The sequence below is a fragment of the Chinchilla lanigera genome, unplaced genomic scaffold (genome assembly GCF_000276665.1).
Source record: "Chinchilla lanigera isolate Chin_1 unplaced genomic scaffold, ChiLan1.0 scaffold00139, whole genome shotgun sequence".
NCBI classification, from domain to species: Eukaryota; Metazoa; Chordata; class Mammalia; order Rodentia; family Chinchillidae; genus Chinchilla; species Chinchilla lanigera.
Genome location: NW_004955540.1, coordinates 1,973,778 through 1,989,861, shown reverse-complemented (window position 1 = coordinate 1,989,861; position 16,084 = coordinate 1,973,778). Strand labels below are relative to the sequence as shown.

Sequence of the window (16,084 nt, the reverse complement as noted above, 5' to 3'; positions counted from 1 at the left end):
TTAAGAAAAAAAAGAGGGATCAAGCATTTATTCTGTCGTTTATAAACTGTATATCAAAGTAACCAATCAATGAAAGTTTGTTCCTACACAAACTTTCTAAATAATGAGTGAAGAAGGAACGACAGAATTAGAACTAGTTAATGAGAGAAGAAGGAGTGGTAGAATAGCACTGCTGGATTAACCCTCTCACGCAACATTGGCTATCTAGGTAATGATTATCAACGCCATTCAATCAAAGATAAAGTACACAAACCATTTATTTTCTTGCTCTTGATTCAAAGCAAGTCTCCATTAGGAAATACACATTTAACCACTGTACAGGAGACATAAATGACAGAGGGCTGTATTAAATATTACCACATGGACACAGCAAAATCTGGAAACAGAAACCCCCACAGGAGAGCTGATCACTTAAACTACAAGAAAAAACTTTAAAAAGAGGAAATATCAATAAAATACCACGTGGGAACTTTGTTTTGCTCTTCACTTGAACAAATCCGTCATTAAATAAAGTTATTAGGCAAATCAGGGAAATTTTAACAATGACTATATGACAATATTAAATTCTTATTTTTTAAAACATATAACAGCTATAATTACGTTTTAAAAAGAGCCCCTGAAATAGTGATAGATGAAATACGATACTCAAACTTAACTCCAGAACAATACACAAAAGAAATAAGCAGTTATGGATAAAAATGGGAATAGCCACTAGTGGATGATCACTGTAGATGATGAGTACTTATTGTTCACAAGCTGTTCTATTTTTCTGTGTCTCTCAAACTTTGCGCAGTAAAGGAAAAACAAAGACAAGGTCTGCAAACTGCATCTAGATTTGAAGGAAATGTTCTCTCATATGACAAAAGGATATGGAATGAAAATTTCTAATTTTTTAAAATCAGAAATTAAATTTCTTAATTCCCAATGTCTTAAAATATACATTACCTGGTCACAGCAAATACTTTGTATAATATACTAGAGCTTTCAGGTGGAGCTGGCAATTGATATTTACAAAAAAGAGTATCACACTCCCAGGCAAAGATGGAATTATCTTTAAAACAGCTGAGAATGGTGTTACTTAAAGGTAGGAAGAAAACCTAAAGAGAGGGAGAGAGAGAAAGTTATTTTTCTACATAAACTTTAGATAGTTCTTTTAGATTTAAAATTATACAAGTTAATTTTTCTATTTTAAAATCATCTTAAACTACAGAAAAATCCATTTATAATACATAGAGGGTACAACACTGATATTTCATAGACCATAACGAAGTAAAAGGAAATGGTAAACCCTTTCAAATTTAAAAAAAAACCATGTGATTATAATGACTACACAATTAAAAAATCTAAGTAACAATTTAAATTTTTTCACACATAAAAAAATGCAGGTGAAAATGAGGTACTCTTTTAAGTATCAAATTTGTTTGAAATCAATGACATACACATATACAAACTATATATTTGTACATACACATGCAGTAACATACATGTTTATGAACTACCCACCCAGCCATCTGCTCAGAGCAGAGACTTGACAGTGCCGAGCAGGTGCAGCACAATCCAGCACTCACAGGTCTGTGGTGACGCTGGTGTAAATGCACCCACCACATTGTCAGATGTATAAAGTACAACGCATATGATAATGTGTAGTATATAAGCCCTAATAATAATAAATAACTGCTTCTGTAAATATATTTAAAAAACTACATTTTTTATTGATTCTTTAGACTAAGCTCCTCTTAGTTACTTAAAAAAAAGCATGCTGTGTTCCACTATCAACCGTCTTATACATCATATTTTCACCCAGAATCTTGATTAATCAAGAGACCACATCAGGTGAGTGACCTGTATCATCTAGGTTTGTGTAAATACACTGTCATAAAACAACAAAACTGCCTAACAACATACTTCTTAGAACATATTGTCATTCAGTAATACATAACTGCATATTTACGTAAACACTGCATTTAATTACTAATAAATGTTAAAAACCATTAAATATTGCCAGGCATGATGGTGCACACGTGTCAGCCCACTATTTGGGAGGCTGGGACAGGAGGACATCAAGTTCAAGGCCAGCCTAGGCAACTTAGTGAAACCCTGTCTCACAATAAAATAATAAAAAGGGCCAGAATGTATGTAGCTCAGTGCTCCTTGGGTTCTAGCCTAAACATAATAAAAATAGATAAAAAATTAAAAAAAAAAAAAACCTAAGCATTGGTGAAAGTACAGGGAAAGGACACTGTTCCATACTGCTGCTGAGAATAAAAACTCATTAAAAATATTATAATGCCATATGTCTCAATAGGCTTAAAAAACATAATACATCTCTATCTTTACAACAAGTAAATTTACCTCTAAGAATTAGTCCTTTGGGAATGACTGGCAAAGCAGATTGATTTATTCCATCACTCATTTATTTATTGACAAGGACAGGGTCTCAATATGCAGCCCAGGCTGGCCTTGACCTTACTATTATAGTGTAGGCTGGTCTGGAACTTGAGATCCTCCAAGCTCAGCTTCCTGAGTGCTGGGATTACAGGGGTACACCACCATGCTTGATGGCAAAGTATTTTAAAATAAATGCAAACATTACTTATGAAAGAAAAAACTGAAATACATACATATTAGAGATTCAATTTATTTAAAAGAAAAACAGTAAAATTGATAGCAGTTGAAAACAACCATTTTATCTTCTAATTTCTACTTTTCTATTTCATAAACATTAAACAATGCTTCCTTTTGATAATGCAAAAGAAGATTTTTTTTGGCTTTTTGAGACAGAGTCTTGCTACGTAGCCCAGGCTAGCCTTCAACTTGCAGCAATCTTTCTGCCTCCGTCTCCCAAGTGCCGGGATTACAGGCATGGATAATGCAAAATTTTAAGTGAAACTGATCAATATTGTCTCATAAAAGCTTCACTTGCTTCAAATATAATTCGGTGAATACATGTGGACAAAACATACATATGTATAATAGTGCCGTGTAACATACTGGATAATTAAAACTATGTACCAAGGATTAATACTAATAGGACACAATAAAAATCCTAAATAAACTACTTAAGATATTTGTAGGTCAGGCAAGAGCCTGATGGAGGTCCTCACCTTTGCCTTTGGCTCACTTTTCCACAGACAATCTCTGGGAGACTCTTACGGTATAGATCTAGTGTCCTCTACAAGTTGGGCTTTGGAAGGTGACTGGATTATGGGAATGTCACAGTCGCCTGCTATTGGGTAGGACCTAGCTAGAGGTGGATTAGTAGGAGTATGACTTGGAAGGGTTTCCCTCCGTCTCCAGTTCCTCTCTTTGCTCTTTGCTTCCTGGCCATCATTACATGAACAACTTTCCTCTGCTGGTGCTTTTCCACTATGCCACTTCTGCCTTGAAGCCTAACAACCATAAATTAAAACTTCTGAAATTGTGGGCCAAAATAAACCTCTCCTCCTTTAACTTATGGGTGTTAGGCCTTGTGTCTCAGCTGTGACAAAGTGATGAAGGCCTTGTGGTAAGAGAGTCACTGTGTTAGGATGATTTATAATATTAAAGTCTTACACAGAGAATTTGTAATGAATATACTGCAATCTATATGAATGCCTTAAGACACTTCAAAATTAATGTCAAAAAGTGACTTAAGAAAATTTTTATTATAATTAGCAGTTATTTTTCTAGAAAAGTTATAAAGTTTATTCCTACTGGCAGAAGCAGCAGCTTAAAAGTTAATGAGCATCAATTACTATTTTGGGAATAGCTGTGATAAATTATTGCTTGATGATTATTCATTACTAGATTTAACTGCCAGATTTTAATGATTATAAAATTGTTCCTAATGAATCATGTAGTATTATTTACATAGTGTTATCTCTTTCTCTCTTGCTCTTTTTTTGCACTGAGGATTGAACCCATGGTCTCTGCACTGGGCTACATTTCCAGCCTTTGCTTTTTGTTTTTTATTTTGAGATAAAATTTATATTAAATGTTTTTTAGATTTATCAAGTCACTAAAGGCTGGGTTTGAACCTGTGATCCTCCTTCCTGAGCACCCCAGAGTGCTGAGATTACAGATGGGAGTCACCCCACCCAGCCATAGTGTCATCTCACAGACAAAATAAAAACTTAGGCAAAACTTCAAAAACGTTAACAAAATATACTTTCTGTGGGTTGAGTGCAAGCAGCTGTAATTTTTCCTTTAACAATATGAAAATCCTAAATTTTGTATGTTAGTCTATTTTCTGTTGCCGTAACAAAATATGCTAACAATTTATAAAGAAAAAAGGTTTATTTAGCTCACACTTCTGGAGCTCCAAGAGCATAGTGTCTGCTTCTGCTCAGTTGTGGGAGGGCCTTCTGGCTACATTTCAGCACAGCATCATGGTGGTAGTGTGGAGTGACTGGAAGCCACAGGGATTCAGCAGCCAGGCTTGCTTTTTATACAACACCCTCCAGATACACAATCCCTTCCAAGAGTGGAGCCCCCAAGGAAGCAAAGCTTGCACTACTTCCTCAACACTGCCACACTGAGGACCAAGCTCCTAGCACACGTCCTCAAACCACACCCAATTCAGCACTTACCAATTCAAGTCTGTTGTTTGTTTTGCAGTACTAGGGTAAAACCCAATGCGCTACATTGCCCCTCTCCTCGTTTTGAGTCAGGGTCTTGCTAAATTACCCATGCAAGACTCAAACGTGCAATCTGCCTTAGCCTTCCTCATGCTAGGCTCAGAGGCATGCACCACCATGCCTGGCTTCCAATTCAGTTTTGACAGGCTCATGAGCTCTTACCAAAGTTTAACAAGAATCCAAGATAGTATTATTAGCAAGTTAAAGTCAAATGTTTAATTTAATAAAAATTCAGTGAGTGCCCTTTGTATACAAAAACTGAGTTAGATTCAGTAACACTCTATTTATGAAATGTTTTCTCACATCCATCACAGCCCCTTTCCTATACATAGGAAATTACTGTTGGAGTTTCTGTGTACAGTAATCACAAATCCCATGGTTCACTCAAAACCCACACTGAAAAACTGAATATTCCACCTCAAAGTATCAGCAAAAGAATCAAAATTTACTAATTTGAAGATATGTAATTGGTTTACATAACAAACAGTATGGTGTAATGCAATTATTTTAAGATGGGTTTAAATTCAAACTACAGCTTTCTATAAAGTCCTGGACAATGGCTTCCAAAATCATGTCTACTTTCTAGGATTATGTAAATTGGAAAATAACTATATGAAGTCCTGGTGCAAAACAGGCACTCAACTGATTTATTACTATTATTGCTATTACTACACCCTAAAATCTGTGAAATCTGGGCATGGTGGTACAAGAGTGTAATCCCAGCACTCTGGAAGGCTGAAGCAGGAGAATCTTAAGTCTGAGCTCAGCTTGGGCAGACACTTAGCAAGATCCTGTCTTTAAAACAAAAACAAAAAACCTTAAGAAGGGCCAAGCAAATAACTCACTGTGAAGGCCTCAGGTTCAATTCCCACCCCACCAAAAAAGGGGGAATGAACAAAAAATTCAAGGGAAAGAGGAAGAGTAGTAAATTCTTTAAAGACATTTAGAAAACAAAAATCCATAATTACTGATGTAGAAACTTTAGGGCCAGATATTTCAGAATTCAGAAGTATTTTACAAATTTAAAAGGCACTCTAGAAATCAGGGTATAGTACAATAACCACTGATAATTTCTTGCCATTTTTCTCTATAACTCACTATTATTTGTCTGTTTTCCTGAAAAACTATCTTGAAGATACTAATAGGTAAAACAGCATCCACTGGTAATGTCCTACCACTTTGTCTGTAATTCGGTGAATCCCCCTATTGCTGTTGTCCTTCTTTTACTTTTTAAAATAATAATAAAAAAAAAGGTACCCTAATATGACATGTATTCTATAGTATCATATGACTTGGGGTAACAGTTCATACTCAAATATATTAATACATTAGCCTCATGTCAAATTCAGTTCAGATTTTTCTGCTAAATTAACTAAGGTCATATCATATTTTCCACTGGTTAAACACTTGTTTTTAATTGGGTCTGGTAGTGCACACTTGCAATCCCAGCACTTGGAAGGCTGAGGCAGGAGGACTGCCTTGAGTTCAAGCCCAGCCTGAACTACATAGTGACACTCTACCTCAAAAACAAAAACAAAACAAAAAAACCCTAGAGTTTGGAATAGCTAATATAGAATTGTGTGCCTAGGTAAGGTAGTTCAAAAGAAAAACACATTATCTTATAGTTTAAGAACATATCTGAACAAAAAAATCTCATAATAGATCTTGATAACAATAACAAAAGCAACAGTAACTTCAATTTTACTAACATTTATTACACTACCAGCACCATCCTAAGCACTATGCAGAAATTAGTGCTGAGATCAACTCCAAAGTAGGTATTACCACTATTTTCACTTGACACATAGGTAAATAGCTTGTCAGAAAGTTTAACACAGATCTACTCAAATCCTTCAAATTAACTTCTAGTTTCTAAGAAAAGCAGAGGAGAAAAAAACAAGTTACACAACAATGATGAAACAGCAAGACAAATTCAGAATGTAGGGCATTTTCCAACACAACTGTCCTAACTCTCCAAAAAAAATTACTGGCATGGGAAAAAAAAGTGGGACAATTTTTAAGCTGCCATCATAAAATGAGCTTCATAACAAAATATTCAGAAAGTTACTTCATAGGGGTCCATGTAGCTCCTAAATAAATGAACAAACAAAAAACTAACGAATGTTTTATATAAAATACAGACTCCAAACCTGGACTAAATATACAAGTTTAGTAAAAATTTGACAAGAAATAAAATTTTACTTTAAGATTAAGATTATATTTCATTCCCATTTTCAACAATATAAACCAGGGATGATAATCACCTGGCCTACCCCTCCTTTAGCCTAGAAGCTAAAAATGTTTTACAGTTTTAAACTGTTATATTTTCAATAGTTATGCAGTTTTGCTGTTGCCCTGTTAAGTCTGCTGGTAACTTCCCAATCACGGTATTCTGTTATCTGAGAACCATGTACTTATATGCATGTCACCACACTATACACACATTTTCTTCGTTTTGTTTTATTCTTTTACCACTAACATTTAGGGTCCTATTTTTTAGAATAAAATGTCTAAATGACCAAGCAAGGTTAGCACTGGCAACTATCCAGTGTATACAATTTTAATTTCACGGTAAAAAGAACAGATGGTTGTTGTGTCACTGTTTCATAACTCTGTTTCCATTGTGATTTAAACTCCCAATGCTCTGTTCTTTGGAATTTAAAATTCCACTTAAGAGTTAAAACAATTAAAGGAAAAGACCAACTAAGACTAAATCCCTAAGAATAAATTGTCTACAACTTTTATCTCTTCTTAATTATTAAAGGCACACTGAAGAACTCTGGGATCTCCAGGGAGACAACAAAATAAATTTTTGGTTGACATGCATTACTAGCTATTCATATTAACAACCAAGAAATTAAAAACAATACTGCATGTATAATACAGCCTAAAGCAAAGTAACTAATCATCTGGGAGACTAAGATATGCCTGAAAACAGTATTTAGCTAATCAAGTAGAAAAAAAAAACCTTAAAAACAAGAAAAATAGATATTTTTTAAAGGGTGTTGTATTTATAAAATGCATCAATTATTCAACCAATCAATTAAATGTAGGCTTAAGTATTTATAGAGAAGTACACTGATGCATATAATTTAAAACAAACACATCATACACAAGGAATGAATGACCAAAGGGACAGAAAGATGGACCGATCAATAACCTAGTACAGTGACATATAACAGGAGTCCCCATCCCCCAGGCCACAGTCTGGTACTGGTCTGAGCCTGTTAGGAACAGAGAGGTATAAAAGGAGGTGAGTGGTGGGCAAGGAAATGCAGTGTCACCTATACTTACAGCTGCTCCCCATTACAGACTGACCTCAACCTCCTGTCAGGTCAGCGGCTGTGAGATTCTAATAATGGCAAGAATCCTTCAACTGTCCACAGGAGGGTCACTCCCACCTCACTCTCCCACAGAAAAACTATCTTCCAGAAAACTGGTTCCCCTTGCCAAGAAGGTTGGGGAATGCTGAAAAGTACTGTCCAGTAAAGGACAATGCAGTAACATGTTATTGGTAGACTCTAGAAAGCAGATATACATATGTTCACCATGAAATTCCTACAAATCTATTGTATGTTTGAAATTCTTCCTATCAAAATTGTAGAGGGATTGTTAAAAAATTAAAATTATAAAAAATATCACCTTATGAGGGTTAAAGTTTCATAGCTATCATAACAATCAAGAAAGAAAAACAGAAAAAAGCTCAGTAAGTTGTAAACTGCAGTCCAAAGCAATATCATTAACCATGTCAGCCTTTGTTTTCTTGTTACTGAGTTATGAGAACTCAGAAAGAACATAATAAATCATTACTCTTCTATCATCTCTAAATCCTGCTGACCAGGAAACTAGTCTGAGAAACCCAACAGTCCAAGACATCCTTATCACTCACCTTCTGAATACCCACAGACTGGCGAATATTCAGTTTTCTTTTTCTCTGAAAGGTATCTAAGTCCCACAGTTGTGCTGTATCAGAAGAAGTAGTGATGGCGTATCTTCCTGACGCATGCACAGATATCGAGAACACTGATGAGTCATGTCCTCTCATCCAGCTAACTAGCTCCTTGGTGACTGTGGTAAAAGCACAACTGTTACACAGCTACAACACTACTCATCTATACATATACTATACATAATCACTGTATGTTAAAAGATTAACTGATGGCTAAGTATCTGTAACAGTTCAGTTTGGCTGTGTCAACCCGATTAGCTTGGGAGCCACCCAGGGGATTGGTGGAGCACACTTCTGGGTGTATCTGCGGGGGAGGTCATGGGTGCATGACCTTGAATAATATATCTGGTCCCTCACGCTTTCCGCTCTAGCACTGTGCCCCCACTCTGCTTCCTGCCCATCATGAATGACGTATCTCTGCTCCATTTACACCCTTCTACCACGATGTTCCTTTCTTGGAGCCAGCTGACTATGAACTGGATCCCCAGAAACCATTAGCCAAATTAAACCTTTTGTCCTTTAAGTTGTGGATGTCAGTTATTGTGTCCCAGGGAGAGAAAACTGACTAAAATACAGTCTCATGGGAGGCACTTCCATTACAATCTACCAAGGGACATGTTAAAAACATGTGCATCATGGAAGTCTCAGGAGATGAAGTCTACAAGGGGTTTACAAATAGCCTCACATGTAATATTAGGGAGACTGGGTATTCTCTTCTGGGTAAAAATTCTAGGTAGAAGAATAACATATTTGGTGAATATATTAGAAGAGTGAAATAGGTTGAACAATTAGACTCATTTAAATGTTGCTGTAATAATCCCGGTAGGAAACAGGCTTAAACTAAGAAAGGGACAATGGAGAAAGGAACAAATTCAAAAGCTATTAGGAAGAAATATGAGAGAGGGCTTAGTAATCAAATCAATGTATTAAGATAAATGAAGTGTTGAGACATCAGCGGTTCCAGTTTAGTTATATAAGTAGATAGTGACATTATTAACTTATTAAAAATGAAGAGAAGTACATTCAGCAATGTAGGAAAAAGACAATAAATTCAATTGTAAAAGTTGGGCTTTGAGAGGTATGACTATGTAAGGAGAGAAAACAGTCTGATAGGTAAAATACTAAAATTGTTCATGCTAATTGTCACTGGGTAGTAAAATTACAATTGACTTTTATTTTATCCTCATACCGTACTTTTCTATGTTTCCAAATTTTCTACAGTAGGTATATTTTACTTTTATGATCAGAATTCTTTCCCCAGAAGGACTGAAACAAGAATAATCAGAAAGTAAGATATAACACTAGCAAATATTACAATGCAAAGGTTAAAACTGAAGACACAGAAACAAGTTTCTTAGTGGTTTCAGCAGTGGTTTCCAAATAGTAGTCCTAAGATTGGCATTAATTTTTCATTGGTCTTCAGGGAAATGAGAAAAATAAGGATAGTATAGTGAATTCTTCATGGAGCTAAATTTAAAGCACTACTCTTTAGTATAGGTTTCTCCAACTTTATGTTGGGAGAAAAAAATCCCTTGTTTTTTGTTGTTTTTTGTTTTGTTTTGTTTTTTTTCCAGTACTGGGAATTGAACTCATGACCTTGCACTTGCCAGGCAGGCGCTGTGCCACTGAGCTAAACCCCCAGCCCCTAAAAATCTCTTGTTTTAAGAAATAAAATTATATTGTTTTTTCCAATGTCAGTTAACAAAATTAAAAATTGACATAGTAAGTAAATTACTGTATTTTTGTTGCACTGAAAATCCAAATGTCTAGGAATCACTCAAAGAATTCAGGAGACTGCTAAGCAGTAACAAAGATAGGAGAACCAACAGAGGTCACAGAATGAAAATTAAAGGCTTGTAAGTAGTATCAAGTGTTGAATGCTGCTGAGAAGTAGGATGACAGGTGCAGAATGTGAACAATCAGAGGTTACTATGATCTTGGACACAGAAGTCTCAGTACAATGGAGTGGGAGACACGTGAGTCAGAATTCATCAACAGATGCTGTGAGGAAGCAAAATTTCACAGGGAAAGGAAAGAAAAAGAGAGGCAAATTGAGTAGTTAGCGAGGTGCTGATATCTAGGCAAGGGGCTTTATTGTGAGAGAGGTTCAGTGAAACAGAAGAGAAAAAGCAGGAAATAATGGAATCTAAGAAAAGCAATCATAAGTGAGTATAAAGACTTCTTCAGAATTTTTGTCAGAGTAGTGTCTGTAACACCAAAGACTGAGAACAGTTTAGAAGTCCAACAATAGGCGACAGACCAAGTAAGTATGGTACTATAAGTATCTGCACCTAGACTGTTATGCAATGTTTTACAACAGATTGTATGAATTTTGAGGTAAAATGCTTCTATGAAACAATTTAGTTGGAGTTAATTATGTATTTGTTAGATCACTTAACAGTATATTCACAGAAACAGACTAGAAAGACAAGAGCCCTGTCATAATACACTATTTCTGGGCAGTACTAAAGGATGGATGCTTTTTCTTCTTATGTGTACAGAGCATATGACAGTTATTAAAAAGTAGGGACTCTAGGTTGGAATTATGGCTCCACTGCTTACAACTGTAGAGGTTTGGTCAAGTTAACCTCTGTGCCTCAGTTTCTTTATAAACAAGTAATAATATCTATCTCGGTAGGTTATAATGAGTAAAATCAACTAGTATGTATAGAATAGAATAGGCATAGAATAGTTCCTGGCAAGAATATCATAAATGTTTGTTGTCACTTTCCTTTTTTTTGGAGGTACTGGGAACTGAACCCATGGCCTTCACCCTCAGCTTCAACCCAAATCCTTCTTACTTTTTATTTTGAAATAAGTCACTAAGTTATCCAGTCTGGGATCAAACTTCTGCTTCAGTCTCCCAGAGTGCTAGGATTAAAGGTGTGTGCCACTACACCCAGATCACTGTCACTGTTATTACTGTTATTTTTATTTATCTCTTTAATTATTATAACATAAATTATTTTAATAAGAAAAACATACGGTTGAGATCCATCTCTTTTTTTTAGAGTAAGGTTAGTCTACAGCACTCTACACTTCCAATCAAAAAACATGATACACATGTATGAATTTTCCATGTGCAAGTGTATGGTGCTGAAGGTTGAACCCATGGCCTTACATACAGTAAGCAAGTACTCTACCACTGAGCTATACCCCAACCCCATAAGTTTTATTATATAATTTCTTTTTTAAAGTATACCTTGTGTAGCAAAGAATCTCTCTTCCAAAAAAGGTCTGGCTTTTGCCTAGACTCCTACGAGCTTACCTCTAAACCTCTGGAACTTCCCACATGATAAGAGTATCTGTGTTATTCATGATGGGTCCCTCAGACCACACAGAGATAGTCTATGTTATGAAGACTCAGAGTGGGGGCTGGCAATGCCAGGAAAACCATCCATGCAATTAGAAGATATTACCAGCCTAACCTCTTGGGAGAAAAGTAAGGCTGGAAATAGAATTCAATCACATGGGCAATAATTCAATCAACTGTGCCTATGTAATGGACCTTCTATCAAACTCTTGACACAGAAACCTGGGTGAATGTTCTGGGTCAGCAATATTTGGTACAGACTGCTGCATGTTGATGTAACACATTCCTGAGGACAAAGCAAACTTCCCAGATTCTACGCCATGCATCTTTTCCTTTTGCTGGCTCTAATTTGCATCCTTGTGCTATATTAAGACTGTAATCATGAGCAGAATCCTTTCTTCCGTTCCTTGAGTTATTCTAGTGTATTACTGGACTTGAGAGTAGCTGGAGAACCTTGAATTGGTAAGCAGCCAATCTGAAGTGAGCTTGGGGCTGTGTCTGAAGGGAGGCCAGTGTCATGGGAGCTGTTCTCTCAACTGTACAGATCAGTAAACTTCTTGTAGTACTTTAGTCTGTAATTTTCTGTTTCAAGAGACAAAGGAGGACTTCTTACCTGTATCGAAACATTTAATAGAATAATCAGCTAATGCCACAAGGAATTCAGACTTTCTACGAAGATTAAAGGCGAGAGCTGTACAAGCTTGTGCTGTTCGCTGAACAAGATTAAACCTATTGAGAGATCACTGTGTTAGTGTAAGAAGTTCTACCAATAATCAAAAATTTTATGTTTGAGGAATCCTGAAAGGTAAAAAAATTGCGGGGCCTGGTGGTGCACATGTGTAGTCTCAGCACTGGGGAGGCTCAGGTAGGAGGATCTCCATTGGTCTGAGGCCAGCCTGGTCTATACAGTGAGTTCAACTGCCAGCATGGACTACCTGCGGAGCCCTCGTCTCAAAAAAAAAAAAAAAAAAGAAAAAGAAAAAGAAAGGAAGGAAGAAAAGTGAGCCATTTTGGTAGGCAAAAAAACATAAAAGGTGCCACGTGTCACAGTAAAAAGATGGGATTTCATCTGCACTAAATGGGAAACCACCAGAAGTTTTAGTATAGCAGAATTATGGTCAGGCACGTCTTTTAGAAGATGACCATGGCAGCAATGGCAAATAGCTGGATAGAGGGGCAAAGTAAAAGGGAGCTATTATGGTTTCTGTCTAGTCCCCCCAGAGCCTCACATGGTTAGAGGGGTTTATTGGAGGTGGCTCAATCTAGAGTATGAGATTGATTTGTAGTGCAATGCTGGGATTGAAGGTGTTGGGATTAAGGTGGGTGGTTGCTGGATCCATCCACTGATTGGACTGGCACAGTCCTAATCCTGGTAGACTGGATACAATATAAGGGACAGAAAGAAGCTCCTCTTGCTCTCTCTCGTTTTTGCTCTTTTCTACCAAGAACTATTGTTACCCCTCTACCATGTGCCACCCTGCCTAGCAGCCAGTGGATTATGGACTGATACCTCTATACACTGTATGCCAAATAAACCTGTCCCCCTTTGGGTGTTGCGTATTTTGTCTCAGCAACAAGTAAAATAACAGGAGCTCATTTAGAAAGCTGCCAGACAGAATCTCAATCAGAGATTCAGGTACATAACAGAAGGGACAAAGAGAGGTTTCAGAAGTTCAGCAGAGAGAGGCTTGGTATGTATAAATATGTGTGCAGAAGAAAAAAAGAGAACTGTCTCACATGTCAAATGAAGATAAGAACAAAGATTTTATAAGGCTGTCTTGATTATTAAGTAATACATGATAAGTACTTAATAGAACATTTCACACACAGAGTTTATTAAAAAACTAAGCACTGAGCTTAGGCAAAAGGGAGCAAGTTTGAGGGTAGGAAATACTAATTCTCATTTTAAACATGCTGAGGCAAAGGCTCATATAAAACATTTAGAGCCATTCTGTCAAAAAAATACAACATGGTCTACATGTGTTATTTTAAATTTTCGGACTTTCAGGAAGATGGTGGAAGCAGCAGAGAAAAAGCCTCTCTGAAAGTTGCTGTCCAGACACTGAAATACAGCAATGCAAGGAAGACAAGAGGGAAGTGGGCCCACTGGACCCAGGAAGGACCTGAAGTGAGAACTGAAGCCCACAGGGACAGCAAAGAGAGAAACTTCAACAAAGAAGGAGGAAGTTGGCAGGGCCTTCTTCCAGAGTCGGGACTCACTACGAGAGAGGAGCAGTTCAAACCTGCAGACATAAAGTGCAATGAAATTGGAAGAAATCAATGGCAAAAGAAACCACAAGAACTTCACAAACACATGGAAATTAAATAACATCCTCCTGAACAACCAATAGGTCACAGATGAAGTTGAAGAAATGAGACAGTTTCTATAATTAAGTGATAATGACAATGCAACACACCGGAACTTATGGGACACAATGAAAGCAGTCCTAAGAGGGAAATTTATAGCAGTGAATACCCATATCAGGAAAACAGAGCAAGTAAAAATAACTTAATGTTAAACCTTAAGCTTCTAGAAAAAAGAAAAGCAAGTAAAGCCCAATTGTATGAGGGAGGAAATTATAAAGATCAGAGCAGAAATTAATGCACTGGAGACTAAGAAAACAATACAAAGAATCAATCAATCAAAGAGTTGGTTCTTTGAAAGATTAAATAAAATTGACAAACCCTTAGCCAACCTTATCAAAAAAAGAAAGGACTCAAATCCATGCAATTAGGAATGAAAAGGGGGAGATTACTGCAGACCCTACAGAAATCCAGAAGATCATCTATACCTACTTTGAGAACTTGTATTCTTTTTTTTTTTACTTTAAAAAGAACAAAAACAAAATAACAAAAACAAAGACAAAACAACACAAAAACTATAAAAATGATACAGAATTTCAAAATAAGATGATAGGAAATCAACAATGGTTGTTGTATTACTTATTGCTATCTTCAAAGTAGTTGCTCAGATTACCAGATATAGGTATGCAAGACTGATCAAACAATTAAACATTAACTGTTCTTTCAATAGAGAACTTATGTTCCAATAAGAGAAAACGCAGAAAAAACTGGACAGATTCCAAGATATATATGAATTACCAAAGCTGAATCAAGAAGATACAAAAATCCTAAAGAAACCAGTATCTATCAGTGAAATTAAAGACATAATTAAAAACCTACCAGAGTCCACGATATACCTCAGTGGCACAGTGCCTGCCTGGCAAGCGCAAGGTCCTGAGTTCCATTTCTAGTACCAAAAAAACCCCCCACCTACCAACAAAGAAAAGCCCGGGCCCTGACAGGTTCACTGCTGAATTCTACAAGAAATTTAGAGAAGACCTAATACCACTACTTCTCAAACTCTTTAATAAAACTGAAAGGGAAGCAATACTTCCAAATACATTCCTGGACGCAAGCATTACCCTGATACTGAAATCATAAAAGGACCCAACTAAGAAAGAGAACTACAGGCCAACCTCCCTAATGAAGACAGATGCAAAGTCCTCAATAAGATACTGGCAAACAGAATGCAGCAAATCATCAAGATTTTACACCATAACCAAGTTGGATTCCCAGAGCTTCAGGGATGGTTCAATGTACTCAAATCAATAAATGTAATACACCATATTAAGGTCAAAAACTATATGATCATCTCAATAGATGCAGAAAATGTGACTGACAAAGTCCAACACCCATTCAAGACAAAAACCCTACAGAAAATTGGAATAGAAGGTCTTTATCTCAATCTAGTAAAAGCCATTTATCAGAAACCAACATCACACTAAATGGTCAAAAACCAAAAGCTTTCACTCTAACAAGGACGTCCACTGTCTCCACTCTTATTCAACATAGTTCTGGAAACTTTAGCCAGAGCAATTTGACAAGAGAAAGAAATAAAAGCAGTAACGATAGCAAAGGAAGAAGCTAAACTATCATTATTTGCGAATGACATGATACTCTACCTAGGAGACCCTAAAAATCCCACCAGAAGACTTCTAGATTTAATAACCAAATTCAGTGGCACAGCTGGATATAAAATCAGTACTCAAAAATCAACACCATTCCTGTACACAGATAACAAATTCACTAAGAGAAATAAGGGAAACAACTCCTTTCACATAGCATCCAAAAAAAAAAAAAAAACTTAGGAATCAATCAACTAAGGAAGCACAAGACCTTTACATTGAAAACTACACTACTCTG

General features: G+C 36.4%; 1 protein-coding gene across 4 annotated transcripts in view; it reads right to left on the bottom strand.

The window, feature by feature from the left end:
* The window catches only part of Tbc1d31 (TBC1 domain family, member 31), an 81,038-nt gene that overhangs the window by 55,489 nt on the left and 9,465 nt on the right, over positions 1-16,084 (bottom strand). For 3 of the 4 annotated variants that reach the window (XM_005410914.2, XM_013507920.1, XM_013507921.1), the window contains exons 3-5: positions 12,492-12,607; positions 8,506-8,684; positions 946-1,097 (exon numbers count right to left, since the gene is read on the bottom strand). In XM_005410914.2, coding sequence (XP_005410971.1) covers positions 946-1,097; positions 8,506-8,684; positions 12,492-12,607 — 447 coding nt within the window. The remainder of the gene's footprint in view (positions 1-945; positions 1,098-8,505; positions 8,685-12,491; positions 12,608-16,084) is intronic. The other variant, XM_005410918.2, reaches the window with a different exon arrangement.